Raw genomic sequence first — 26,718 nt, forward strand, 5'->3', positions numbered from 1 at the left:
GAATATTGTCTAAAATAATAAGCAAAGAAATACAATAGGTCAATTAAACACACACCCACAGTTGGCTTCAATCAACTCCGACTTTGTGAGTTGGAGGAATGTTTGTGCATAGACTGTGAATAGAAACCCAGATGGAGAGTTTGCCTCTGTCATGCTTTATTCTGCCTGAGATCTGCTTCCGCCTGCGTTCTCCAGGTGGTTGCACTTGTTTCGTGTATGTGAGAGGTTACTGCCTAGCCAGAGTGTCAGAAGGTGGAGGACAGGGGGCCTCCCCTCACCCCGGTCAAGCTGGGAAGTGGGGTTACCTGTGTGCATTTACCTGTGCGTTACCTGTGAGCGTTATCTGTGTGCATCATCTGTGAGACATGCCGTACCTTCTTGTGCTCCCATAATTGCAGGTTGGTGAACAGCGCTGCGGAATTCATGAGGCTTGTTGAAGCGGGCCTGCAACTCAGGGTAAAACACCCCACCCTGGTGCATGCGGATTCTTCCAGGTCCCACCTGATAATAACGGTGACTCTGCCCATGGCCACCTCTCCTGACAGCAGTGGTAAGTTGCTAGCAGCGATCCGCCAGGTGCAAATTGTAGAAATCACTAGAATAAAAAGGCCAGTGCACCGGCAGGATCCCAAGGCAGTGAGTGCACAGATCCCAAGAGTAGGACTTGAGCCACATCTTTTGACGGTCTGGGACCAAAACCCAAAGGCCCTGGGGGCCCAGCTAGGGAGAATGGGAAAGAGAGGATGGGAGGATGGAAACCCTTTGTTAAATAAAATCTAATAAAAGCAGTTGTCACCAAGCCGACTTCAGCTCATAGTGACTCCACGTGCATCGGAAGAGAACTGCCACCACAGAGTTTTCAGTGGCTGATTTTTTAGAAGTCGCCAGGGCTTTCTTCCAAGGTGCCTCTGAGTGAACTAGAATCTTCAGCCTTTTGGTTAACAGGGCATCTCTGTGCCTTGGAATATGATGCGCTCCTTATGAATGAAACTACGAATGTCACTCTACCTTGAAGGGAAAGCTATAAACGGTAGACAAAATATTCCCACTGTGTGGGAAACAACCCAGTGTCATGAATGCCTGTGAGTCTTCATTGGTTAGTGAGTCCAGGGCAGCGGTGCTCATCCTTCACCTTCGCGGCCCCTGAAGGCTTGTTAGACACAGCTTGTTGGACACTGCCCTACGGGTGGACCCAGCAGGTCTGGGATGGGACTGGTCACCTGCATCCTGGCAAGTTCATGGTGACACCGAGCTGTTGCCCCAGGGGCCATGCTTAAGAACCACTGGTCTGGGACCTCAACTCCATGCAGCACCAACAGATGAGCCAGGTCAAAGCAGGTTAGCACTGCAACAACGCTTCTCACTGTGGGTCCAGTGTGGCCAGTGCTCCCGGTCCCTCTCATGATGCCACATGGGCACTTCTCACTGTGGGTCCAGTGTGGCCAGTGCTCCTGGTCCCTCTCATCATGATGCCAGGTGAAAGATGTGGCTGCTCCGGAGCTGGGCTGAGAGGTGAGGCGTAGGGGAACTGCAGCCAGCCCAAGACAGATGTCATGGTGGCTTATGGCCAGTCACAGGGTCTGGCCCCACCTGGGAACACCGGCCACCCAGAGAGTCGGCATGTGAGGTGAGGTGCCCGTGCTACCTTGGGCTAGGGGGCGAGCGTCCTGCACCTTCCTTTTCTATTTCCTTATGTGGGTTTTCTGTGTTTTCCACGTGGAGTATGTACCACTTAGGCTTTTTCAGAAATCTTCTTAAGAAGTCTGTGTGGGACTATTCCTTAGGAATAACACATGACGAAACTGGCCACACATCAGAAACGTTTGTCAGGGTTTCTGTGGAGGATGCGGACACGGAAGTTGTGGAATTCATTTCTGAGTGATCACAATGTCCTGATGGATCTTAACCGGCAAGGTGACCAGTGCTTCCTAAGAAACATTCGTCTATTTTCTAGGGACAAACTGAGGGTCGGATCACCTTTCAACGGTGAAAACGTTTCCTTCTTCCTTCTTTGCTGTCTCACCTAGAGAGCCCCTTTCCTGTCTGTATTTAGGGGAAGTGTTGACGCATTGCCCCCTAGGGGTGCTCTTGGCACTGAAGTGGGTGAAGGGGCACTGTGGAACCCTGCTATTTTCTGTTTGTCATCCCCTTGCCTCAGGCTGCCCATCAGACCACACACTGGACAGCATGCCCACCTGCCACTCACCTCGGCGGATGGTCAGAGAGAAACAGAGAGCTTCTAGCCTGGACTTGCCTCTGGGGGCAGGTCCTGGGGACTCCCTGGCTCACCTGCAGCAGGTGCGGGCCCGGCTGCAGCTCGTGGACCTGGCAGGCAGCGAGTGTGCTGGTGAGGAGGGTGCTTCCTGGTGAGAAGGGTGCTTCCCAGTGAGCAGAGTGCTCCCCCCGTGAGAAGGGTGCTCCCCCAGTGAGCAGGATTCTCCCCTAGTGAGCAGAGTGCTCCCCCAGTGAGCAGGTTGCTCCCCCAGTGAGCAGGGTGCTCCCCCAGCAAGCAGGATGTTCCCTGAGTGAGAAGGGTGCCCCTCGGGAGAGGAGTGCTCCTCCAGTGAGTAGGCTGCTCCCCCAGGAGGGGAGTGCTCCTGCAGTGAGCAGGGTGCTCCCTGGGAGGGGAGTGCTCACCTGGAGGGTCTCCATGCACTGACATGAGCAGAGCACAGCAGAGGTTGTGATGTGGGGTCTGGAGGGAGCCCAGACCAGGTATAAACAGGCCATCCCAGGAGCTCCCCCTCTCTGGGGATAACCTTTACATCCCTGTGACACCCTGGTGGGTTAGCTATCTTGGTCTCGCAGCCCTGTGTGTCCATCCCAAATGGTGCCCACAGTAATGGCCTCATAGCAAGAGAACCTCAGTGTTCCTGCCTTATAGGTTGTTAGAGGCTCAGAGTGGTTGCGACCCTGCCCCCACCTACCAGTTAAAGTGGACACGACCTGTGACCCTGCCCTCCACCCACCAGAGTGAATGTGGCCCTGCCCTTGCCCACCAGTAAGAGTGGACATGACCTGTGGCCCCACTCTCCACCCACCAGTTATAGTGGATGTGACCTGTGACCCTGCCCTCCACCCACCAGAGTGAACATGACCCTGCCCCCACTCACCAGTTAGAGTGAACGTGACTTGTGACCCTGCCCCTGCCCACCAGTTCAGAACCTCATTTTCACTACAACTCACTCCCCAGTGCCTCAGAGGGCGGGATGCAGGTTCTAACTGCTGACCCCTGTCCTCAGGCATGTCGGGTGTGACGGGGCCCGCCCTGCGAGAGGCCTCATGGATCAACCGGAGCCTGGCTGCCCTCGGGGATGTCCTGGGGGCGCTGTGGGAGGGCCGGGGCCACATTCCCTACCGCAACAGCAAGCTCACTCACCTTCTTCAGGACGCCATTGGTGAGGGTTCCCTTGCTCCCCTGGGACGCAGAGGTCTGCTGCCGTTCAGGGAGGTCCGCCCACCTTGCGGGTTCCTTCACCTCACCCCTCTCTGGGTGGGAGCTACTGCCCTCTGCCCTTGGTCCTCACCTCCTCAGGGCTCCCTGGTTGCTTATCCTGTCACACCCCCACCCCTCAATGCATCTACACCATCATTCTGTAATTTATCCTGTGTGGGTTCTGTCCTGGGGTTTGCACAATTCTCTGGGTGTATGACTGGCCTCTCCTGGCCTGCTGGTTTCTCAGGCGGCCTCCCTGTCTCCTGCGTCCTCTGGTGGCAGGTGTGGGGGGCGCTCAATGCCCAGTGTTGGTGGCTCCCCACACAGCCGCATCAGGGAAGGGGGGGCCTGAGGCCCCAGCGTGTCCTGCCCAGGCCAGGCATCTGCTGGGACTCTGGTTGCAGGTGCCGGGAACCAGACTGCATAGATAAGGCCGTGGGAGCTGCCAGGCACGGGCATCACAGAGGGTGGCCATCATGATGGCTGGAGCAGCACTGGGTTGAGGCGGCTGACCACACCTCAGCCCCACCCGTTACAAGACAGCTGCTGCCACAAGCAGGTGGCAGCACCATTGTCATGAACAGACCCCAGGACAGGTCCGGGCGTTGGGCAGTTGGGCGCTGGGTGGCAGGCGGGCTCCGGAAGGCTCTCCCTCTGCAGAGCTGGGGGTGCAATTGGCAAGCCTCAGTGTCCCCACCACGTCTGCTGCTCTGATAAGCATGAGGTGACTCACCCTCCTGGGGGACTCGTATGTCAGCACGTGGGGCTTGGGGCTTCTGCTGCAGGGCTTGAGCTCAGGGGTCCCGAGGGTGGCTGTCTCAGGGCTCATTCACCTTCTTGAATTCTCTCACCGGAGAGCGGCCTCCTCCCCACAAGGAGAAACAAGGCTGCCAGCAGCACCTGGGCCTCTCATCCTTGGGAGCCCTGAACACCAGGGGTCTCCTGGGAGCGAAGAGGGTCCTTTTACACCACGGGTCTCCTGAGGGCAAGAAGGGAAGGGAGTCCTGTAACACCTGGGGTCTTCTGGAGGCAGGGAGGGTCCTGTAACACCAGGGGCCTCCTGGGAGGGAAGGGGGCCCTGAACACCAGGAGTCTCCTAGGGGCAGGGAGAGAGGGGGGTCCTGTAGAGCTGGCAGGGTGCCCACGGCATGCAGCACCAGGGGTCACAGGTGGCATCTGCCTGCAGTGTCTGTCCCCCCCCGCCTCAGCTCTTCCTTCCTCTTCCTCATTTCTGGTTTTCCTTCTGTTTTGTCCTCTGAAGCACCCGACCAGCCAGGGTCCCATGGGCCAGAGAAGCCTGCTCCACAGGGTGTTGGGTTGGGGGCTGTGACGTCCGCCTCTGTGGCCTGTGGCCCAGGGGTCACAGGTGTGAGGCCATCAGTCTCACCTTACCAGAAGTGATTGATTACTGTTTCCATCCCAATTCCCAAAGCATGGGTTTGCCCACGGAAGCTTCCATTCCTTCCGTCCATGGAGCCTTCCTGGGGTGCTCTCAGGAGCTCCCTTCAGCGGAGCCTGCCCCAGCACTCGAGGTGCTGCTTGTTCCTCGCAGGCTCTTCAACTCCACGTTGTTCCTTTCTTCAAGGAGGCGATGCAAAGCTGCTGGTGGTCCTGTGTGTGTCCCCCTGCCAGGAGCACCTGGTGGCGACGCTGCAGAGCCTGAGCTTTGGGGCGCGAGCCCGGCAGGTCCAGCGAGGCTGCGTGGGAAGGAGAGGCCCCCCGGCCGCCAGGAAGCACACGTGAGGGAGGTGTGGGGGTCAGGGTGTGCTGCTGTCACCGTGTCACCAAGTGGGAAATAAATCACTTCACCCAGCATAGGCGAGCCTGCCTTGTCCCAGGGCGTCGTCCCCGCAGGCCAGATGTGGGTCATAGGGACCCTCAAGGAGCAGTAGGCTACAGGGAACCACGGTCAGAGCCTCCTGACAAAAGAGTGGAGGCTGGTGACCGTGCTGGACAGTCTGTGGAGCTCCCAGCGTGAGGGTCATGCGTATCTGTGGGTGTGCAGGGTGGGGGCCGGCGGGTTGTTCCAGGTGATGGGGTGGAGGGGGGGATGTCCTGGTTGACAGGGCGGGGGGAGCCATGCCAGGTGACGGGTGGGCATTGCTGTTACGAGTGATGGGGTAGGGGGCGGTTCTGGGTGATGGGGGTGAAGGGGTTGTCCCAGTGACAGGGTGGGGTGGGGCATCCTGGGTGACAGGGTGGTGTGGGGTGTCCCGGGTGACAGGGTTGGGTGGGGTGGTGTCCTGAATGACTAGGTGGGGTGGGGTGTCCCGGGTGACACCACGGGGAGGACAGGGCAGGGAAACATGGCACTGGATCAGCAGATTGGGTCTCCTTGTGGCCCTCCCTTCCCGGCAGAGGGCTGAACAGCACTTGTCCCCTGTGAGCCCGCCCTGGTCTGGAGATGGTGGCGATGGTGGGGGGTCAGCAGCGCAGGCTGGGGGCCCTCAGTGAGTGATGGGGGGGTCAGCAGCTCAGGCTGAGGGTCCTCAGTGAGCGATGGTGGGGCTCAGTAGCACAGGCTGGGGGCCCTCAGTGAGCGATGGGGGTCAGCAGCACAGACTGGGGGTGCTCAGTGAGCGACGGCGGGGGTCAGCAGTGCAGGCTGGGGGCCCTCAGTGAGCGATGGCGGGGGTCAGCAGTGCAGGCTGGGGGCCCTCAGTGAGCGTGTGCATCGCTGAGCCGGGACGGGCAGGCAGTGCGAATCTTGCATTTTGTGTTTGTTCATCCTTGTGACAGCCTGCTGGCTCGGCTGTCCGGTGCCCCCCACCCCCTCCTCCCAGGAGAGGCGCCTGGGCCTCAGGCTTTGACCCCCTCCCTCCGCAGTATCCATCCCCCAGTCATTGTACAGAATTCGGCAACCATCCACAGGCAGAATATGACTGTGTGGTCCTAGCATCTGGGAAGACACAGATGACAGCCTGTGTTAGACGACTTCACATCACTCTTGGAATTGAGCAGCAAAGCTCTTCTAGAAAGTTCTACAACAGTCTCTTGCCCAGGCCCACTCCCCACCTGCTGTCCTATGTCATTCCTTCCCTAAGGGACAAGGGGAGGCTGGTGCGTTCCTGACCTGCTCCCACTTGTGCATGCCAACCCTCACCTGGTGGTGGGCAGAGAAGAAATGGTGCTCGTGGAAGGTGGAGGACGTGTGACACTGTGCTTTAAAGAGAGACACTAACCTGTCATCTTTGTGATAACCACGTTGTGAAAGCTGGCACTGAGGATTTAAACCCGTGCTGCGGGATTGTCACTGTCTGCAGAGAATGGGTGTCAGCCTGCTAGCACTGCTGCAACACGAACACCAGGGGCGGGGGGCTTTAACCAGCAAAGACTTGTTTTCTCACAGTTTAGGAGGCTAGGAGTCCCAACTCAGGGCGCCCGCTCTAGGGGAGGGCGCTCTGTCTGTGGGCCCTGGGGAAGGGCCTGGTCCCTTCAGCTTATTTCCTTGTTCCCTGGTGGTCTCCACGTGGCTTGCTTCTGTGCCTCCTCTGCTCCTTTTCTATCCCAGAAGTGACTGGTTCAAGACACACCCTACACTGATACCGTCTCATTAACACAACAAAGAAAGTTCGGTCTCAAGTGGGATTACATCCACAGGTATAGGCGTTAAGATTTATAACCATATTTTTGGAGGACACAGTTCATAACAGTGGGTAAGACTCTGGCACAGCCTTGGGACACTGGTTCCGTGGAGGTGGAGCTGCATCTGGGATTGTAGCTGGTTAGAAACCGGTGAACCGCCTGTGCAATGACGGGGATCCCCGCACCCACATCCTGGTTAGGGTGCCAGGCTGCTGTAACGAGGCCTGGACTGGCAGAACGTAGCAGGTGGGCCGCTGGACTGGTGGGCTCCACGGAGCTGAGGAGACCCACATCCCCCCATCAGTACAGCTGCTTCTCCCGACAGAGGCAGGAATCGAGCAGCACACGGAATTTTAAATGTTCTAGTAACCCACACTGAAAACGTAGAGAAACAGGTGAAATTGTGATCGTTATTTTACTTAGCCCGATATGTTCATGATATTATCACTTTAACACAAAATCAATATAAAAGTATGAGATACATTGCAGTCTTTGTGGGAAGTCTCCGGAAGCTGTGCCTTACACGCACGGCACAGCTCGATTCAGACCAGCCCCAGGGGCTGCAGTGAGCTGGAGCGCAGCCCCAGGCCTGTCAGACCTGTCAACAAATGCCTCTGTTGTGTGCAAACACTGCACCAGAAAACCACGCCAAGCCATCACAGTCAGAAGACTCCAATTCCTGGCAACCCAGTGTGTCAGAATAGAACCATGCTCCACAGCCTTTTTGATGGCTATTTTTTCAGAATAGATTGCCAGGCCTTTCTTCCAAGGTGCCTCTGGGTGGACTGGAACCTCCACTTTCAGTAAGCAGCTGAGCACTTGACTGCTTGTGCCACACAGGTAAATACCTTGAAAGGTCTCGTGAAGCTCGACTGAGCTACTGAATGTGGAGATCCTCACCACGGACAGGAGCTTGATGTTTTTCTCTGAGTCTGGGATAAAGACAACAGGTTTATTTTGTTTTTTTGATCTCCCATTTCTGTGTTTCCTGGGGGACCTTACTGAACAGGAATTTAGTTTTTCACAGTTGGGAGACTAGAACTCTGATTTCAGCGCATAGTTCCAGGAGGGCCCTTCCTTGTCGGTAGCTGCTGGAATTCTTGGCATTCCCTGGAGTCCATCTCCCCACGTGCATCTCTGCCTCAATTCTTTTTAAGATGCCACTGAGGAGTGATTAGGTTTAGGACCTAACCTACTCGGGTATGACCTCATTAACGTAACAAAGGAAAACCCCTATTTCCAAACAGGGTCGTATGTACAGGTGCACAGGTTAGAACTTCCACACATTTTAGGGGGACACAATTCAATCTATAACACGATCTTTCTCTTCGGCTTTTCAGAGGCTTCATCTATGCCATAATTATGCACCATTAAAACCACCTGTGGCAACCAGCTCTTAGGGTGACGGTCCGCACCCAGTGCCTGTGTGTGTGTAAACCTGACCATCACAGACAGCGAGGCCGGTCTCCCCTTCACACACACACACGTGCACAAGCAGGGATGCACACACACGCCACATCTATTTAGCCCTTATTGTAAGATTGTAGATGGAATACTGCCTTTCTTCTCATAGCCAAATTCATTTGTTCTAAGGGTGTGGACGTTACCTATTTCACTAGGTTTGGAGAGCAGTTTCTAAAACTTTTATGAATTCAAATATACGTGTATGTGTGTGTGTGTACAATTACACAACACTTTTTATTTCTCCATTATATTTCCATTACATCAGCATGTCGATTCTTTTTAGAAAAGTGTGCTCTGGTAGAGTTGTGTATCTGCAGGTTCATTTCAGGATAATTCAGGGGTTCTTGCACTCTATTTGAAGGAGCCGTGGTGGGACAGTGGTTAAAGGCACAGCTGCTGACCAAAACTTGGCAGTTTGAGCCCATCCGGCGGCTGCAGAGGAGAAAGACCTGGTCATCTGCTTTTGTAAAGATTACAGACTAGGAAGCCCAAAGAGGCAGCTCTACTCTTTCACATGGGGTCGGTGAACCCAGTGGGTTTGGTTTGCACACCGTTTGGAGTCTGGTGGCACAAATGGCTGCTAACCAAACAAGTTGGAGGTTCAAGCCCAGCCAGAGGCACCTCGTAGAAAAGGCATGGTGCTCACGTCAATCTCTGCCCCCATTGTCACCTGGTCGGCTTCTTTCTGTCTCTATTATAGGTCAGGGCCCACCCTATTCCAGTCCGACCTCATGTTAATTGACAACGTCTTCAAAGACCCTATTTCCACACAAGGACGGGGGTCAGGATGCGAACACGTCTTTGAAGGACACAGATCAGCGCAGAACTGTTGAAAAGGTCATTTCTAGCTTCTCGGCCACTATCAGCCTCAACCCCGCCCTCCCCAACAGACCTGGCCAGCCACCGGGGAGCTGCGGCTGGTCAAGGTGAGGGGGTGGTCATTTCAGGTGTCCTGGAGCTGCTGGCCCACCCATGGGGATGTCCCAGTGAACCCGGGGGCGGGGGCAGGGGGAGGGGGCAGGTTTCTTCAGCCCACACTCAGCCCTGGGAAGCCAAACGACCCTCCTCCACAGAATGGTGTCACCCATCCTTGGGGTCAGCCTGTCTGTGTTGTTTACAGGCCTCTGACTGTGGCCGCAGTCAGCTGGTTCTGGCCTCTCCCTCTGTCTCTTTCCACAGACCACCCCTACTTCCTCCTAGTGAACACTGTTTTCCTGGAAAATGCCCTGATCTATGCAAAATGAGATTTTTTCTGACTTATTGACTTTCCAAAAAACTGACTCTCCGCCTCCTTCCTGCCCTGGGAGGAAGGTCCTGGCTCCCAGTGTCCGGACCCCATTCTGGTATTTGGGGTTTGTCTTCACTTCCTCCAGGTGTGGATGGAAAAGGAGGCGGGGGGCCACGTGGAGGAAGATCTGACCTCGTCTGACCTCTGGGAAGAGCAGCTGCCTGCTCCACCTCCAGTTTACCCTGGAGACTGGAAATGTGAGCCTTGGCCAGTGCTGCCTGGTGGTCAACCACTTGGCACAGTGTCCCCATCTGTGGGTCACGGGAAGGACAGGAACAGAGTCATAGCGGTCAGCAGGGGTCACGACCATATCCAGGGGCCACGTCCGCTCTGTCTAATCCAGGCTCCTGGGGGCACATGGGGCTAATTGGTACAGCTGCAGGGGGTGGGGTGCACGAGTCGGGGTCTTGGCCCACCAATAAAGCACCACACAGTGACCCGGGGCAAAGAGGAGCAACCTTAATTCCCGTGGTAAGGACACAGATATTCAGGCTTTGTGAAGACAGTGATCTCTGTGGTCCCCACCACTCTAAGCCAGGGCTCAAAGGGCCACATAGCACAGGGGTCGGGAGTGAAGGCAGGGAGGGCCAGCTGAGACCCTCCCCCCCCCCCCCCCGTGCGCTCCTGGCCCCGCACAGCAGGAGGAATCCGAAGGGCTGGTGCTGCTGTGACTCCTACTCCACAAGGGAGGAGAAGGGCCTGTGGGGATCAGGGTGGGGGGCGTACCCCTCAGGGGGCTTGGCGGAGAGACACCCCTGCCCTGGGCAGCCTGCGACAGGGAGGGCTCTGAGCTCAGGACACACTCTCCCTCCCTCACGGAGGGGGCTCAGTGCACGCAGGGCCTGCCTGCCTCTGCCTGGGCCCACACAGGAGTGTGTGTGTTACGGTGTCCACGTGTGCATGCATGTTAGTATCAGTCTGTGTGGTGCATGTATGTGTCTGTGCATGTCAGTCTGGTGCATGTATGTGAGTGTCTATGCATGTGTGTCAGTCTGTGTGGTGCATGTATGTGAGTCTATGCATGTGTGTCAGTCTGTGTCGTGCATGTATGTTAGTGTGTGAGTCTATGCATGCGCATTTGTGTGCCGTATGCCCCACGTCACACAGTGTCATTTTCACCCCGTCACAGAAGCAGCCCTCCAAAGGAGTGTATTCTGGTGTGAGACTCAGTCCCTGAGTCTCTTTCTTTTCTCAAATGCTTCCTCAAGAGAGTCACACCCTTTAGACATGGGACCACCTGCCTGCTTCTCACTGCAGGGAGCAGCCCCACTGCCACCGCCCTGCCCTCCTAGTCTCACAACACTGCTGAGGCTTGCTCCCCAGCTCCATGTCTCGGTCCATGCCCTCTCCTGGTCCCCTCTCCACCCCGCTGTCTTTGAAGTGCTTGCTTACACACAGGGCCACTCTCTGGAGGGAACATGGGATCAGCAGATGCCCCCAACGGGGCTTCCGCTGTGCTGCCGTGCCCCCAACCCTCTGCCTGCCCAGCTTCCCTGCACTGCACACGGCAGGCTGCTACCAGGTGTCAGCCTGCAGTGCCACCCACGTTCTTTATTAGGGCTTCATCTGTTCCGGAGCCCTGGTGGTGCAGTGGTTAAGAGCTCATCTGCTAACCAAAAAGTCTGCCAATTGAGTCCACCAGCTGCTCCTTGGAAACCCTATGGGGCAGTTCTACTCTGTGTTACAAGGTTGCTGTGAGTCAGAATCCACTCGATGGCAATTTTTTTGTTTTTGTTTTTGGTCTCTCCCAGATGTATATACACAGAAGGGAAGGGCCCTCCCGGGACAGAGGACCCTGGGACACAGGCCGCTGCATGGACATGTCTGTCCACAGCGACTCCGTGTTGATGCCCAGGCTGATAAAACAGTGAAGGCAGTGGATGCCCTCTGGACACTGAGGACAGAGGGCTGCTTATGAGAGAGCCCAGAGGGACTGTCACCAGGGGTTGGGTTACTGCGCTCCAGGCGGAGGGTCACGGAGCCCTACCTGCTCCAGGGCTGACCCCGAGACCCCCAGACTCCAGGTGGCGCCAGCCAGATGGCGACTCTGCCTGCCCACCTGCTGCCTGGGCACCGCCTGCAGGATCACCTCTCCCCTCCGGCCACCTGGCTACAGCGCAGGTGACTGGCTGTGGCCACCAAGGAGAGGAGGAGAACCTGGGGCCTGGGGTGGGGAGAAGCCCGGGGCGCCTGGTGGTTGGGCAGCCGGGTCTGTGGGTGTCACCTCGAGAAGGGACACTCCGCACGGACCACAGCCGGCTTCCCAGAACCTGCAGAGCCGCCCACCTGCTGTCTCTGAGCTGCGGACCCCAGGGGTGCCCGCCTCTCCACGCTGCAGGGTCTGAGGCCTGAGCGTGCACCTGCTCCCCGCCCCTCGCGCCTTCACGCTGAAAGCAGCCCCCGCAGGCAGACCTGCAGCCCCACAGCCCCGCCATACAGGCTAACACGTTGCCCCGCCCCAGCCGGCGGGGATGGGGGTCTGCCCCATACAGGGAGGGAGGCGTGGGCGGACCCTCCCCCCCAACAGGGAGGGGGTGGGGTGGCGAGGCCCCCCTGCCCCTGCGACGGCAGGCGGACCCTTCGTTGGCGCCTCCGCAAAGTGTATTTGGGGGCGGAGGTGGAGAGGACCCCTGGCCTCACGGCGCCTTTCAGACGCTGGGCGAACGCCGCTCCTGGGCCCCCCGGTGGACTTCTTTCGGGCGCGTGGGGCCACACAGGTGGCAGGTACAGGGGCAGATGTCACCTGGCAGGCAGTAGTGGCCCCTTTCCCTATGGCTCCACAGTGAGGTCGGGGAGGCCAGGGTCAGCCGGCACTGACCGCCCGTGGTCAGCCCGTGGATCCGCGGTGGTGATGGAGGGCCTCTGTGGTGGTGAGGGCGAGACAGCGGCTCTGGGACATGGGAGGCTCCGGGGGGCGCAGGGCCATGCTGAGGGGGCATGTGAGCGGCTGCAGCCCCCACGGACACCACCACCTTGACCTCTAGGGCTCCGGGGCTCGCACTAGGTCTGACCCTCAGAGACCGTCTCTGGACAAGGTGGAGCAAGGAGAGCCCATATCCACGGCCCCTGTCCAGTGCCCTAGCCCAACAAAGACACCCCTCCCCAAAATCACCAAATAGGAATGTGGATCCCCTGAGTCACCAAGGAGGCTGGGGCCCAGGTTCTCCCGGATCTGCTGGTGCCAGATGAGGGAGGCACCCTGGGTACAAGTAGACAAGCAGGAGGTGGGGATATGTGGAACGCTGACCTGTAAGAGGGGACACCTGCCTCTGTCCTCTGGTGGGCAGGGCGGGGGTGTGTACACTGAGGACCAGATGCCCCTGGACCCCAGCCCTGTGCTCACTGCTCCGTGGTGGTGGCTGCTTGGTGGTGGGGGCTGCTTGGTAGTGGGGGCTGCTCCGTGGTGGGGGCGGCTCTGTGGTAGGCGCATCTGTGTCATGCAAGGGCCAGCAGGGATCTCCAGGCAGGCACCCGCTACACCACAAACTCCTCAGATGGCTGGCCTTCCCCAAGGAGGTCCAGAGATAGGCATTTCAGGGACCTCTTGCCATGGAGAGTGGACCTGGCCGTATGGCCTGCTGCAGGGTCCCCCCAGGCGGAGCCAAAGGTGTAGCTGTGCACGGGCGAGGCTGCCAGGTGGCTGTGCCACACGTTGTCCATGCTCCAGCTGTGTCGCTCGGCAGGACCCTGGGCGCCGGCCCCTGGGATCTGCGAGCCAGAGCACAGGAAGGGAACTGAGACACCCCACCTGCTTCTGCACCCCGTCCCCTCCCGATTCCCCTCAAGCATGGCCCCTGCCCACAACCCTTCCCCCCCAACCTCACTCCGGTCAGAGTTGTTCATGACAAAGCTACAGCTGCCTGCCAAGGCCTGGCCCCCAATTCTGTTGCCTGATTAGCCTTTAACCACTGATGTGACGTGACTCTTAGGCCACTTGGGCCCCGCTCCCATGATGTGTTCCCCCACATCGTCCCTGGCCCCAGCCTGGCCCTCTCTGGACTCCCCACCTGCATGGAGAGTGGCAGGCCTCTCTGCCAGCACCTCACCTGACCCCACGGGCCTGTGCTGTGTCCCATAAGCCTCAGAGAGCCAGGCCTCAGTGTGGCCTGGGGGAGATGGGAGGAGGACGAGGGAGACCCGGCCTGAAGCACACCCGCCCCCCACCTGTACCTGGTGCAAGGCCTCAGCGTTCTGGTCCCTCATCTTGACCAGCGTGATCTGCACCACTGCCAAGGGCTCCCGGAGAGAGGCTGTGTGTGGTGGGGGGTGAGTGAGTGGGCCAGCCATGTCGCCACCGTGGGCACAGGGGACAGCTACCTTCAATACTTCCTCAACGTGCCCCAGGACAGCCCCCCAAACACACCTGCCCCTGGACAGCCCTCCGCCACACACCTGCCCCTGGACAGCCCCCCACCCACACACCTGCCCCTGGACGCTCCCCCCAACAACCTGCCCTCCGGGACGGCCCCCCCACCCACACACCTGCCCTGGGACGGCCCCCCCACCTACACACCTGCCCCTGGGACAGTATCCCCCACCCATGCACCTGACCCCAGAACAGTACCCCCAACACACCGGCCCTGGTACAGCCCCCCCGACCCATGCAACTGCCCCTGGGACAGCCCCCCCACCCATGCACCTGCCCCTGGAACAGGCCCCCACCCACACACCTGCCCCGGGACAGACCCCTCAGTACCCATACATCTGCCCAGGGTCAGGCCCCCACCCCTGTTTACCTGGGCCAGGGGCTCTGCCTTCCCACGCGGGGATTCTAAGTCTAGAGAACCACCCAGCTACGGCCCTGGGGTGCTGAGACTAAGAGTCCTTTACAGCAAGTGCACCCCTTTCCCCAGCAGAGTCTGGACCCATGGTGCTCTGACTCCATGCATGTCCCGACCCCACCCATGCCCCGACCCCACACAGCCCTGATCCCACACGCCCTCACAGAAAGGGCCCGTGCCTTGTCTCTGACACCCCAGGCCAAGCTCTGCTCCATTGTGATAGGGACCCCAGGTGACTGGTGCACCAAGATCACAGGCAGCTTACCCGACCTTCCTCCTAGCTTGCTCCCTGGAAAGTCCTACCGAGAATCTGGCTCCATGGCCCTGGCCACTCCCATGGTGACTGGCATGTGGGGGCAGGGCCCCACAGAGCTGTGAGGGGCCCACTGCAGGGAGCTGACGGCCACACACTCACCGTCCCCTGTGTCCTGAGTATCCCCCTTGACCTGGCCTTGACTGCCACTATCCAAGCTGGAGGTGGCATGGCTGCCATGGCCCTCTGTGGTCTCAAAGGGCTCATCCACAGACATTTCCTCTGGCATGCGCCGGGCATCGTCCTCAATGCTGGACATGTGGGAGCTGCCGCGGCTGTTGGCAAAGTGGCCACTGTCACCGCTGCTGTCGCTGCCCTGGGAGTGCTGGTCGGCTGGGCGCAGGTCCAGCTCCAGTGTGTCACTGATGTAGGACTCGCAGTAGCACTTCTTCTCTGTGCAGGGGACAGGTGCCAGCCAGGCAGAGCAGGGAGAGGAAAATAGGAGATGAAGTGGGAGAGGAAGTGGGAGGGGAAGTGGGAGAGGAAATAGGAGAGGAAGTGGGAAAGTGGGAGAGGCAGTGTGAGAGGAAGCGGGAGAGGTAGTGGGAGAGGAAGTAGGAGAGGCAGTGGGAAAGTGGGAGAGGCAGTGCGAGAGGAAGTGGGAGAGGTAGTGGGAGAGGAAGTGGGAGAGGCAGTGTGAGAGGAAGTGGGAGTGGGAGTGGGAGAGGAAGTGGGAGGGGAAGTGGGAAAGTGGGAGAGGAACTGGGGGAAGTGGGAGAGGTAGTGGGAGGGGAAGTGGGAGAGGAAGTGGGAGAGGCAGTGCGAGAGGAAGTGGGAGATGTAGTGGGAGAGGCAGTGCGAGAGGAAGTGAGAGAGGAAAACGAGAGGTGTTGGGAGCTGGACAGAGGCGGCACCCAAAGGCAGGACCTGACCATGTTGGCTTGGGCTGCTGTCAGTTGCGTACCAACACCAAGTTGGCGCTAATGCTCAGGAGAGGCAGTAGAGTGCTCCAGGTGTGTAGGAGCACATGCACATACACACACACATTTACACATCACACACAACCACATACACTACACATATACACACAAAAGCCATATACATTACACATATGCAACACGTGCACACATGCACACATGACACACCAACCACAGTACACATATACACAACATGCACACACGCACACACCCCACATGCATACACCCCACACCCTACACATACACACGCTGACATGCACACTTGCTCACATTACTCACATACACACATCACACTCTTACACACACCACACACACAAACATACCACATGCCAACCACACACACTACACATATACACCACACACACATGCTCACATCACACACATATATTCACACCACACATATGCACACTCACACATATGTGCACACACATGCTCACGTCACACACACCAGTCACACACACATGCTCACATCATACATGCACTCACATGCACACACACATGTTCACATCACACACATGCACACACCAGTCACACACACATACACACATGCTCACGTCACACACACCAGTCACACACACATGTTCACATCATGCAATGCACACACATTTCACACATACACACATGTTTGCACACACATGCACACACCAAACACACACGTACACACATGCACACATACATCATACATGTACACACGCTCACATCACATGTGCACACATGCTAACATGCACACACCATACACATGCTTACATCAAATACATGCACACATATACACACGTGCTCACACTGCACACTCACACAGATTTACACACTACTCACATATATTCACACACACATGCTCACATCACACACATGCACACAATGCTCATATCACACGCACACACATGCTCACATTACACACATGTACACACATATGCATACACATGCTCACATTACACACATGCACACATGCTCACACCACACATGCATACACACACAGACATCACACATGTGCACACACAGATGCTCACATCACACTTGGGCACACACATGATCAGATCACACACGTGCACACACATGCGTGCATACACACATCACATGTGTATACACACATCACACGTGTATACACACATCACACATGTGTGCACACACATGCTCACAACACACGCACATACTACACATGTGCACACATGTGCTGACATCAGAGTGCACACACATGCTAACACCACACATGCACATACATGCATGCTCTCATCACACACATGCACACACATGCTCACATCACAGTGCACACACACTTGCTCACATCACACATGCAGACACATACTCATATCACACATGTGTACACACACGCACTCACACATGTGATGGGACTCTATGTACCGTCTCCAGGAATCTGAGGTGAAGACTTTGAAACAGAACTGGAAGGAGGCCCAGTCAGTGGGTAAACTGAAGGCCAAGCCTTCCTTATTTGCATTTCTGATTGTGCCTGGGCTGACAGATGCATGAGGAGGATCAGGGGGCCAAACAGGGACTTGCATTTCTGACAGGCATGTAGGGGGCCATCACAATGCTGACTGACTACTCACCATGGGCCCCAGGACTCAGAACACCCCGCCCAGCTCCCCATGTTAGAGCACTGCTCCAAGCAGAGCTGGGGAAATGGGGTCACTGCCTCCCGCCACCCAGAACACTTGGGGGACATGGAGCCAGACTCCGGCCCCCACAGGGAGGGTGATGGCACCAGCTGCCCAGCACCCAAGCCATCTGCCTGCCCCATGCCCATCTTCTGCCTCCTGCAGCCCCTCAGCACCCGAGCGACCTGCCTGCCCGGTGCCCCCCCAGGCCCCAAGCTGCCCACCGTCCCCACCTTCTGCCACCTGCAGCTGCCCAGCGCCTGAGCGACCGGCCTGCCCCACACCCACCTTCTGCCTCCTCCAGCTGCCGAAGCTGCCGCAACACAGGCTGGACTCTGAGGTGAAGCTGGTGGCTGGTGCTGAGCAGGTGCAGCAGGTGCCGGGAGCGCACCGGGCAGCCTGTGTAGTAGACCAGCTTCCGGGCTGAGGGCAACCCATCTGGCTGGATCTCAAACCTCTGCCCCTGGATGAAGACAGAGCACAGGTAACCTGCCGCAGGTCAACACTGGAAACCAAGGCAGCAACTGGAAGGAAGTAGTCCAGCCGCCCACCATAGCCCCATTGGAAAGCCACATTGTTTTCATTTTGCAAATCTGGTTTCCACGTGCATGCAGATGTTTGCAGATGCTGTAATCCAGGGAACACACAGCTTTGTGCTGAATTATGAGAAGAACAACATAAAAGGCCACCCCTTGATATCTGAGAAGCCCCTGGGTGGGGCAAATAGTTAACCTGCTTGACTGCTAACCAAAAGGTTGGAGATTTGAGTCCACCCAGAGGCACCTCGGAAGAAAGGCCTGGTGATCTATACAGGAAAAATCTGCCACTGAAAACCCTAGGGAGCATAGTTTTACTCTGACACATGTGGAGTCGCCACGAGTCAGAGTTGACCTGACAGCAACTGGTTTTAATATTTGAGAGGAGGCAGCTTCCTACGCTAGAAAGTTTCACGTCAGCCTACAGCTGCACACGGAAGACAAAGCACCAGGCCTCGTACCTGGAGCTCTGAAATCCCTTCTTCACAGGAAGCAGTGAGCAGGGTCCTGCCTCCAGTGGTCCGGTGCCCCGGCACACCCTTGGCCCAGGGACAGTGGTGAGGCCTTCGCTATGGGAACCAAAACCAAACCAGCTGCCATGGAGTCAACTCCAACTCTTGTGGGCAGAGGAGAACTGCTCCAGAAGGTTTCCAAGCTGTGACTTTTCAGAAGCAGATCACCAGGCCTTTTTCTTCCTCGGTACCTCCAAGCTTTAGGTTAGTAGTTGAGCACACATTCTTCATGCCACCCAGGGACTTCGCTATGACAGCAGGTGTGTCTAGAAGCCGGGCAGCCTGCACAGATGCCGTTCTGTGATTGACTATCGCTCCCCCTTCACCTTCTCTGGGTGGGACCAGAGAGCCGTCTGGTGGCAGGCACGGCTGCCAGAACCGTGAGTGTGCAGTGCTGGGAGGGTGGCAGAGACACGCCTGGGTCAGCCTGTCTCCCGTCTCTCCTGCAGAGGGCCGGCATGGAGCCCAGGAGAGTGCCTTGGCCACAAGTCCCTGTGCTCACTGTGGCAGCAGGGACCTGGGGGCCTGGCTGTGTGTGCCTCATGGGGGAGTGTCAAGTCCCAGGGGACTGCTGTGGTGGCAAAACACATAGCTGCCTGCCCGTGGCTCTGTTCAATGTGACCCTGTGCCCCGGAGACACCCACCAGAAACGCCAGCTTGCCGACCCGAGACCAGGGGAAGTCATAGAGCAGTTGCCGGGTGTGGTTCGCCTCCTGAGACACAGGAAGTGGGAATGTCAGAGTGGAGGAGGAATAGATGTCCAGGGCTTTGGGGAGGGGGGTGCTGCTGGCCGGAGGGGGAGGAGGGAGAGGAGGAAAGGAGGAAGGAGAGAAAGAGGAAGAGTAGGAAGAATGGGGGAGGAGGGGAGGAGGAAGAGAAGAAGGGGAGGAAGGCTCCTGGTGGCGGACAGCCCCCTCACCTGGTAGATGTGAACTCCTTTGAGGGTCAGCCCCAGGACAATCGTGGGCTGGTCTTCCTTCTTGTCCTAAACACACAGGAATGGAGAGGGGAGAGCTATACGCCTAAGGAGGGGCCCACCTGGCCAGGATGCCCCAGCCCCCTGAAATGGGCTGAGCCCCAGGGCCCTCCTTCACTGTGGTCCCCACTGTCCCTGCCCCCATCCACCTTCTCAAATTTGAATCCATTTGCCAGCATGGTTTCTCTCCCTCTGCCCCAGTGGACCAAACCCCAGTCTCCAAGCTCCCAGGGATGCGTCCCTGAGAGGAAGCTGCGTTGGGGTGGACGCCTGTGGAAAGCATGAGGATAGCTTCTCACAGACGTCCATCCTGGATCAGGAGACGCGGGTGGGGCTGGGCCGTTCCTGAGGCTCAGCTCGCCTCCCAACTCACAGCAGCCCCACAGTGGCCGTTCCCTGGCAGAACCACCATCTGGTGTCATTGCCACCACACTGAACACTGGTCATGTCCTCAGGGCCGCACAGCCCTGGACTGAGGATGGCAGCAGAGAGATCCCTGCAGGGGCTTCCTTCTAGGGGGCCCAGAGGGCAGTGTTGTCATTTAGGGGGCTGCACACTGGGGGGGGTGGTTACACCTTAGGAAATGTGTGTGGAAAAGAGGAGGGTGGTTACCCTTTAGGAGATGAGTGTGGAAGAGAGGAGGGCGGTTACCCCTTAGGAGATGCGTGTGGAAGAGAGGAGGGCAGTTACCCTTTAGGAGATGCGTGTGGAAGAGAGGAGGGCGGTTACCCTTTAGGAGATGCGTGTGGAAGAGAGGAGGGCGGTTACCATTCACAGGGCTGCGTGTGGTGGGGGAGGCAGAAAGGACAGTTTGCTGAGCCAATCCTCTGCCCCATGAAGGGTAATGGACAAGTGCCTGCATCTAAGCAGACTCAACCCAGTTGAGGAGCCCTGCCCCAGGTCCCAGTGGGAAGGGATAGTATTTCCCAGGTCAGTCCTTCCAGCAGGTGCCAAAAAGGACCAAGGTGGTCTACCCTCCCTGCCACGGAAAGGACATCGCCCAGGTGGCCCAAGAAGCAAGTGTGCACACACACTTACACACAGAGATACTCATGCACGTGGATGCATATGCACACACACATGTTCATGCACACACATATGCACATGGATGTACATGCCCACACGTGTGCACGCAAATACATATGTGCACAGATGCACGTGCACAGACATGCACACAGATGCTCCTGTACACATGCACACACACCTACACACACAAATGCATGTGCACACAGGCATCCACACATGCACAGATGCACATGCACACACTCTCATGCACACATATGTGCACACAGGCACCTACACATGCACACATACATTCTTCCTGGAGCTTCAGTCTCCATGCCTAGCTGTTCCTGGTCCCCCTGCCCCCAGCTCCTCTTTCTGGAATCATCATGGGGAGATTTGACAGCCTTTGAGCTGGAGCTCCATGCTCCCGAGGACCCCCCCACACACTTGGAGACCGGGTTATGGGATCCATAGCTCCTCCAACCTTGACTGACCACCCTGACCCAAGGTTGAAGATGCTCCACTGGCAGCCTCATGCTTGGGCTCGGGGTCAGTGGACCTGGCCTGAAACTGGCTCCTGGTGGTGTGGCCTTGGGCAAGCTACATGACCCCCCCCGAGCCTCAGTTTACCCACTTGTAGTCTGGGGCTAATGGCCCTCTCCCAGGACTGCTTGGGTTTGTGCACGGGGTGTGGCCCACAGCAAGTGTCCTCACATGTCAGCAGGGGAGGGGGTGGGGGCAGGCCTGCCCTGTGACAACCCCAAGCCCCGACGTCCAGGGTGGCCCCCTGACCTTGTGCAGCCGGAAGAAGTGGACAGGCACGTCGTCCAGGCGGCAGGCCTCCCTGATGAAGCGCAGCACGGCCTCCCGGGGGTTCAGGCCCCGCTGCTCCCGGTGCATAGCCGGCGTGTGCCGCAGTAGGTACGCACTGCCCCGTTTGGCTAGGATCTGTGGGGGGACCAGTCATCAGACGCTGGCCCTGCCCATCCCTGCCAGCTGCTTCACAGGGCACTGCAACCCCTAAGTGGGCACCAGTCTCTGCAGTGGGCGCCAAGGACAGGGCCAGCCTAAGTCAAAATCCTGTGGTGCCCACCTTGTGCCCCCTCAGCTAGCCTCGTGGGTGATAGGGGGTACACATCTTCGTGGGGTGGGGAGGTGGCGGTGGCCTCGTGCCCTCCTGGAGGATAGGCAGAGGTACTACTCCGTTCCCGGTGCGCTGCCTTTCCTCCCGCTGTCTCCCCTCTTCGCCCTATGGAAACACCCAGTGACTCTGTGCAGCCCGAGGGGGGCTGCAGAGTGGGTTCCGGGGTCCCCATCCTGAGAGGCACAGCAGAGGCCTTACCCACTGCGGGAAGTAGGCCTGTGGCTCGAAGTACCGGCCCACATGGGCTGCCTCGCGGTGGTTGCCGAAGTCGGCTTGCAGCCCGAGGGCCGCCAGCAGGAAGTAAGCCTCCTCCCGGTGGGCACATTCGGACCTTAGCACCTGCTCCTTCAGGTGGCAGTAGTACAGGTGCTGGGCTGTCCTGTCCCTGGGGGGCGGGGAGGGAGAGACAGGGTGTGGGGAGGGGTTGCCTGTGCAGGTCCTGGGAGGGGCACCACCTCCCTGGTCCCAACCACCCTGGCCTCCCAGAGCCTCTCGGGGACCCCTGCATTGCAGGGTTCCCTCAGAATGAAACCCATCCAGGCCTGTAGACGACCCACTCCCTGCACACAACCCCCGCCGCCCCCCACCCCCCACCCCGCAGCCAGGCCCAACCACTAGTAGCATGTGCAGCCAAGAGCAAGGAGACACCCCTGCAGACTGCCCAGCTCCAGTTTAACATAGGGCCCTTCGGCACCTCCCAGTACCTTCCTGACAAAATACCCACCATAGGGAATAAAAATGTCCTGTGTTTGGAGAAATCTCATCTTCATAAAACAGTTTTTTCATATTTCAGGCCAAAGGAATTATCGTTTCCCTTCCCAGACAAATGAACAAACCAAACAGCCAAGTATAATGTTCTTTTTTTTTTCCAGAATAAACTAAAATTTAAATGTTTACATTCATAGGACTTATATTTTGCCCTGATGGATTTTCACTGTTCCAGGTAATGCCCTTTAAGAAATCAGTAACAAGTTACCTTATGACCCTTCCATTTTCCACATAGTACTGCACTCGGAGGAAGGCAACAAAGGGGGCATGGGGTTTCCCACCTCCCTGTCGGGCAAGAGAAAGAGAAAGGAGGTCACTCGTGTGAGCCCAGGGAAGGGTTGACAGCTAGACAATTACCACCAGGGAGCAGTCAGCCTGAAATTATTTTATACCCAGCTCAATGCTTACGCTCTGTATTGACAGCTATGGCAATTCATTACTTTTTTTTTTTTTTTTTAAAGAAAAAGAAAAAAAGTGTGCAGTCAAGGGCATTCTCACCACCTGGTGGTGGAGCTGGTTCACCTGCTGTTCCCACATTAAGCTTCCACAGTGTTAGGGAGGACATTGAGGATGGTGGCCAGAGCAGGGTGTTTCCCAGACAGACAACCTGGTCAACAGGGACAGCCACCTAGACAAGTGGACCATCCTGGCCCCAGCACTGTCCCAGACCACTGGACACCCATTGTGAGCTGGCCTAGCAGCCAGGCCTTCCTACCTAACCCTAAAGCCTTCCACCCAGCCCTCCCCACCCCAAGCCATGTGACCTCATGCTTACTTTGTGTGTTTCCTTCTTCCAGTCCTTTGAGAAGTATTTGCTGAGCTTCTGCTCCAAGTCCATAAATATATACTCATTGTCTAAGAAGAAAAGAAAAGAAAAATAGCTTTCATCAGAGCCTCCCAATAAGTTAACAACTGGATTTGGCTGAGAATCAACTCATGAACAACAGAAAATTACATCAAACTAATGAAGCTTGTGGTTGCTTTCTTAAGCTGACAACATAAAAGGCACGTGGAGAGATTTCCAGATGTGAAACGCTGCCTGTTTTACTAAAAGGATTTTCCAAAATGTAGGAGTATCATGAGACAATATTGAAACTGAGATGTGCTACTGGGTACAACCTCTGTGAAAACAACTTGGCAATATGTGTCCAAAAACCTCATTTGGCCCAATGTCTCTCTCCCGACTGCAGAATAAGTTATCTAACAATAGCAATGCAGTTGATCCTCATTATTCGTGAATTTACCTGCTTGTTAAAATTTATCTGTCACCCCAAAGTCAACATCCGTCGCGCTTGCTTTGGTGATCATTTGCAGACACGTGCAGAGGAAGGGAAACTTTGAGTCACACAACACATATGTTCCCAGCCGAAGTCCAACATGGAGGCACTGTGCCTTCTCACGTCAGCTCTCAGGCTGTAGACAAGGGTCCTCGTCACAGTCTAACATAGTGCCAGGTTTTTGGCATTTTTGTTCATGATTTCACTGCTTGAAACGGCCCCACGCATAGTGCTGAAGTGCTGTCTAGTGAGCCTAAGTGCAAGAGGGATGAGACAAACCTTACGGAGAAAATGCACATGTTAGATAAGCTTCATTCAGGCGAGAGTCACAGTGCTGCTGGCCGTGAGTTCCATGCTAATGAATCAACGATACATATTAAGTAGGTGTTTTTAAACAGAAACACACACAGAACATGATTAGGTGTTGACGGTTAATGGAAATGCTGTGACCAGAGGCTTGCAGGAACCTAACCCTGGGTTTCCCTCAGAGTAGTGGTTTTCGGCATTTGCTAATTGAATGTTGGCAGTGACTTTATAGAATATAACTACCGTGGATAAAGAGAATAAACTATATCTATAAATCCAGTACCAATTCAACCAACTTAAAGTCAACAACCCGTGCTCTAAACTGCTATCCTGGTTACAATAGGGGCGGGATTACCAGAGATGCTACTTTTTAAATTATGCATTTCTGTATCTTTGGAGTATCACAACCATGTGTTTTCTTTATGAGCTGGAAACGATTAAACAATTATCCTGGAGAGAAAGAGGAACCCTAGACAGACTGGTGTTATTTGAAAGGTTAGGTGCTCAGAACTGAGATTGTATACAGCTCCTTGAATCAGAGCTGGATTGAGGCATGTGAGGGCCCTAAATGCTAATAACCTGTGATGCCCTCTCCTCTGCTTACTCACACGGTCCAACAGTATACATGAGTTGTATATATACACGTGTATATGTATTTCTGTGTGTGCATCTTAGCTGTCCGTAATGTAACATCTTTTTCAAATGCAACTATAATATTAGCAATTGAATGCAAAAGTGAGATGAACTGGATTATAAAATTTTTAGTGGATGCAGGGTACTAAGATTTTTACTATACACCACACTTTCTACAAAAAGAATATTCCACATATTCCACAACAAAGAAAATGATTCCGTGAACTTAGTTGTTTGAACAATCAACGTAAAATTCTGTTGATCTCCCACAACAAAAAATTGACTTTAACCCCTTTTGCTTTAAATGGCTCATACTTCAATGTTGATGCTTGTTTCATGACAAATGCTATAAGTGAACAAATGGAAAGATGTCATAAAAGAAAAATCAATGGCCAGGAAACAATTACAACAAATTACTATGTTTTATTTTTAGATAGATCTTTCATCTCTAACATGCTATAATTAAAAACATTTCTTTCTATTCTCTGCTCTTACAAATTCTTCAAAGGTTTCATCACAATCAAGCTGCCGAACAATACCTACTTCCATACATAATAAGGGTGACGACTCAAGTCTTTCTTCAATCATTGTTTCATGTTGAGGGTTTCTGAGTCTCATTAGGGATGAAAATGAGCATCCTGTTGTACTGTTTGTGATCATTAAAGTTAGGAATATGCCTAAAGCAATTTCAACTTTGGGAATTATGCATAGTATTTTATCTTCTATTATGGAATCCTACATGCCTACATGAGTAGAATTCGTCTTTCCTGAATCTGTAAATTAATTCTCATGTGAGAATGAAATTGTCGCACCTCTCCATAAAGGTTTGTACTTAAGTCATCGAGATAAACCTGCACTAATTTCTAGGATGCCTCCAGGCATTCTTTAACAGGTATATCTGCATTGTTTAAGAAGGAAAAGCTATTTGAAAGAACTTCATACACTTTTGCCCTTCTCTTCATGTAAGATTCAAGTGCATCTACTGATAGTGTATATGTGGTTACATGACATTGATCTCTGGCACTCAATGATACTTTTGGAACACTTCTATCATTTACTTGTCTCTTTTTGTTTCCGCGATGGTGAACTGCTTGATAAACAGTATTTGTTTTGTTGTGTTTTCAAAACTTTGAAAATCTTCTCTTTAAGTATGTAAATACCCTTTTAATGACTGGTAGAGTTCTACGCATGTCTTTAAATTTACTTCTGAATCTTGGAAAGCCTGATTCTTCTGATGAAAATGCTGCAATGTAATATTCCACATAGCCATCATACTCTAGTGTTTGCATTTTGGCATCTTTTGGTATTTCCTGTTTGTGTCTGGTCTTCAGCAATATTTTCTAAAGCATCTAGAATCTGAGTGCATGATTCCAGGATTGCACCCATTGCTAGAGCATAAAGCTTCTCAACGTGTATTAGAATGACATTTTAATACTCAATCATTGCCTAAATATGTTTTAAGAACTGCCCATTTGGGGGTTGAGGTAGCAAAAAAAAATGTGTAGAGTAGCTGAACAGTAGAAAAAAATACCAACCACTTCTGGACAACACTACTGCACTATGTCCTATAAGATTAAGTGAATGTGCAGCACATGGCATAAAACTGGCATATTCATTATGTCCTAAAATTTTCTGTTGCATGCCTTTATGATGCCCTGACATATTGGCAGCATTGTCATAGGACTGGCCTCTGCACTTAGAAAAATCGATTTTGCAAACTTCACATAAATAGTGAAGTACTTGATTTGTAATTTCTTCACTGGTATGACTTTTTGTGCTAGTAAATGTGACACCTTGCTCAACAGGTTTTCCATTTGTTGGAGATACTATCTTAAAACAATATTTAGGTGATCTGTATGAGAAAGATCAGGTGTGGAATCTACAGATAAACTGAAATATCAAGCTGTACTTATTTCACTGAAAATAGTTGATCTAATTTTCTCACCTATTAAGTTTATTAAATTTTCACATTTTAGACATATACGATGGGTTGCCCTTTCCTGTGTTACCATATTTTGAGATGTGACCTGCTGAAACTAAGAAACATGTTCAAGTAAACCTGGAAAAGTTCCATTTTGTGAGGAACCAAACACTAATTTCTTCCTCCAAAAGATAGTCTATGTTCAGCAATTGTAATGACAGCAACAATGCATTGCAAAACAGC

The 26,718-nt window shown here is 54.7% G+C and overlaps 1 protein-coding gene across 1 annotated transcript in view; it reads right to left on the reverse strand.

The window, feature by feature from the left end:
* Positions 1-13,247: 13,247 nt before the first annotated feature.
* The window catches only part of FRMD1 (FERM domain containing 1), a 38,598-nt gene continuing 25,127 nt past the window's right edge, over positions 13,248-26,718 (reverse strand). The window contains exons 3-12 of the mRNA XM_064294984.1: positions 23,114-23,193; positions 22,547-22,623; positions 21,769-21,955; positions 21,219-21,374; positions 19,365-19,430; positions 17,686-17,860; positions 14,970-15,260; positions 13,944-14,023; positions 13,820-13,879; positions 13,248-13,481 (exon numbers count right to left, since the gene is read on the reverse strand). Coding sequence (XP_064151054.1) covers positions 13,248-13,481; positions 13,820-13,879; positions 13,944-14,023; positions 14,970-15,260; positions 17,686-17,860; positions 19,365-19,430; positions 21,219-21,374; positions 21,769-21,955; positions 22,547-22,623; positions 23,114-23,193 — 1,406 coding nt within the window. The remainder of the gene's footprint in view (positions 13,482-13,819; positions 13,880-13,943; positions 14,024-14,969; positions 15,261-17,685; positions 17,861-19,364; positions 19,431-21,218; positions 21,375-21,768; positions 21,956-22,546; positions 22,624-23,113; positions 23,194-26,718) is intronic.

The sequence above is a fragment of the Loxodonta africana genome, chromosome 1 (assembly GCF_030014295.1).
Source record: "Loxodonta africana isolate mLoxAfr1 chromosome 1, mLoxAfr1.hap2, whole genome shotgun sequence".
Classification (NCBI taxonomy): Eukaryota; Metazoa; Chordata; class Mammalia; order Proboscidea; family Elephantidae; genus Loxodonta; species Loxodonta africana.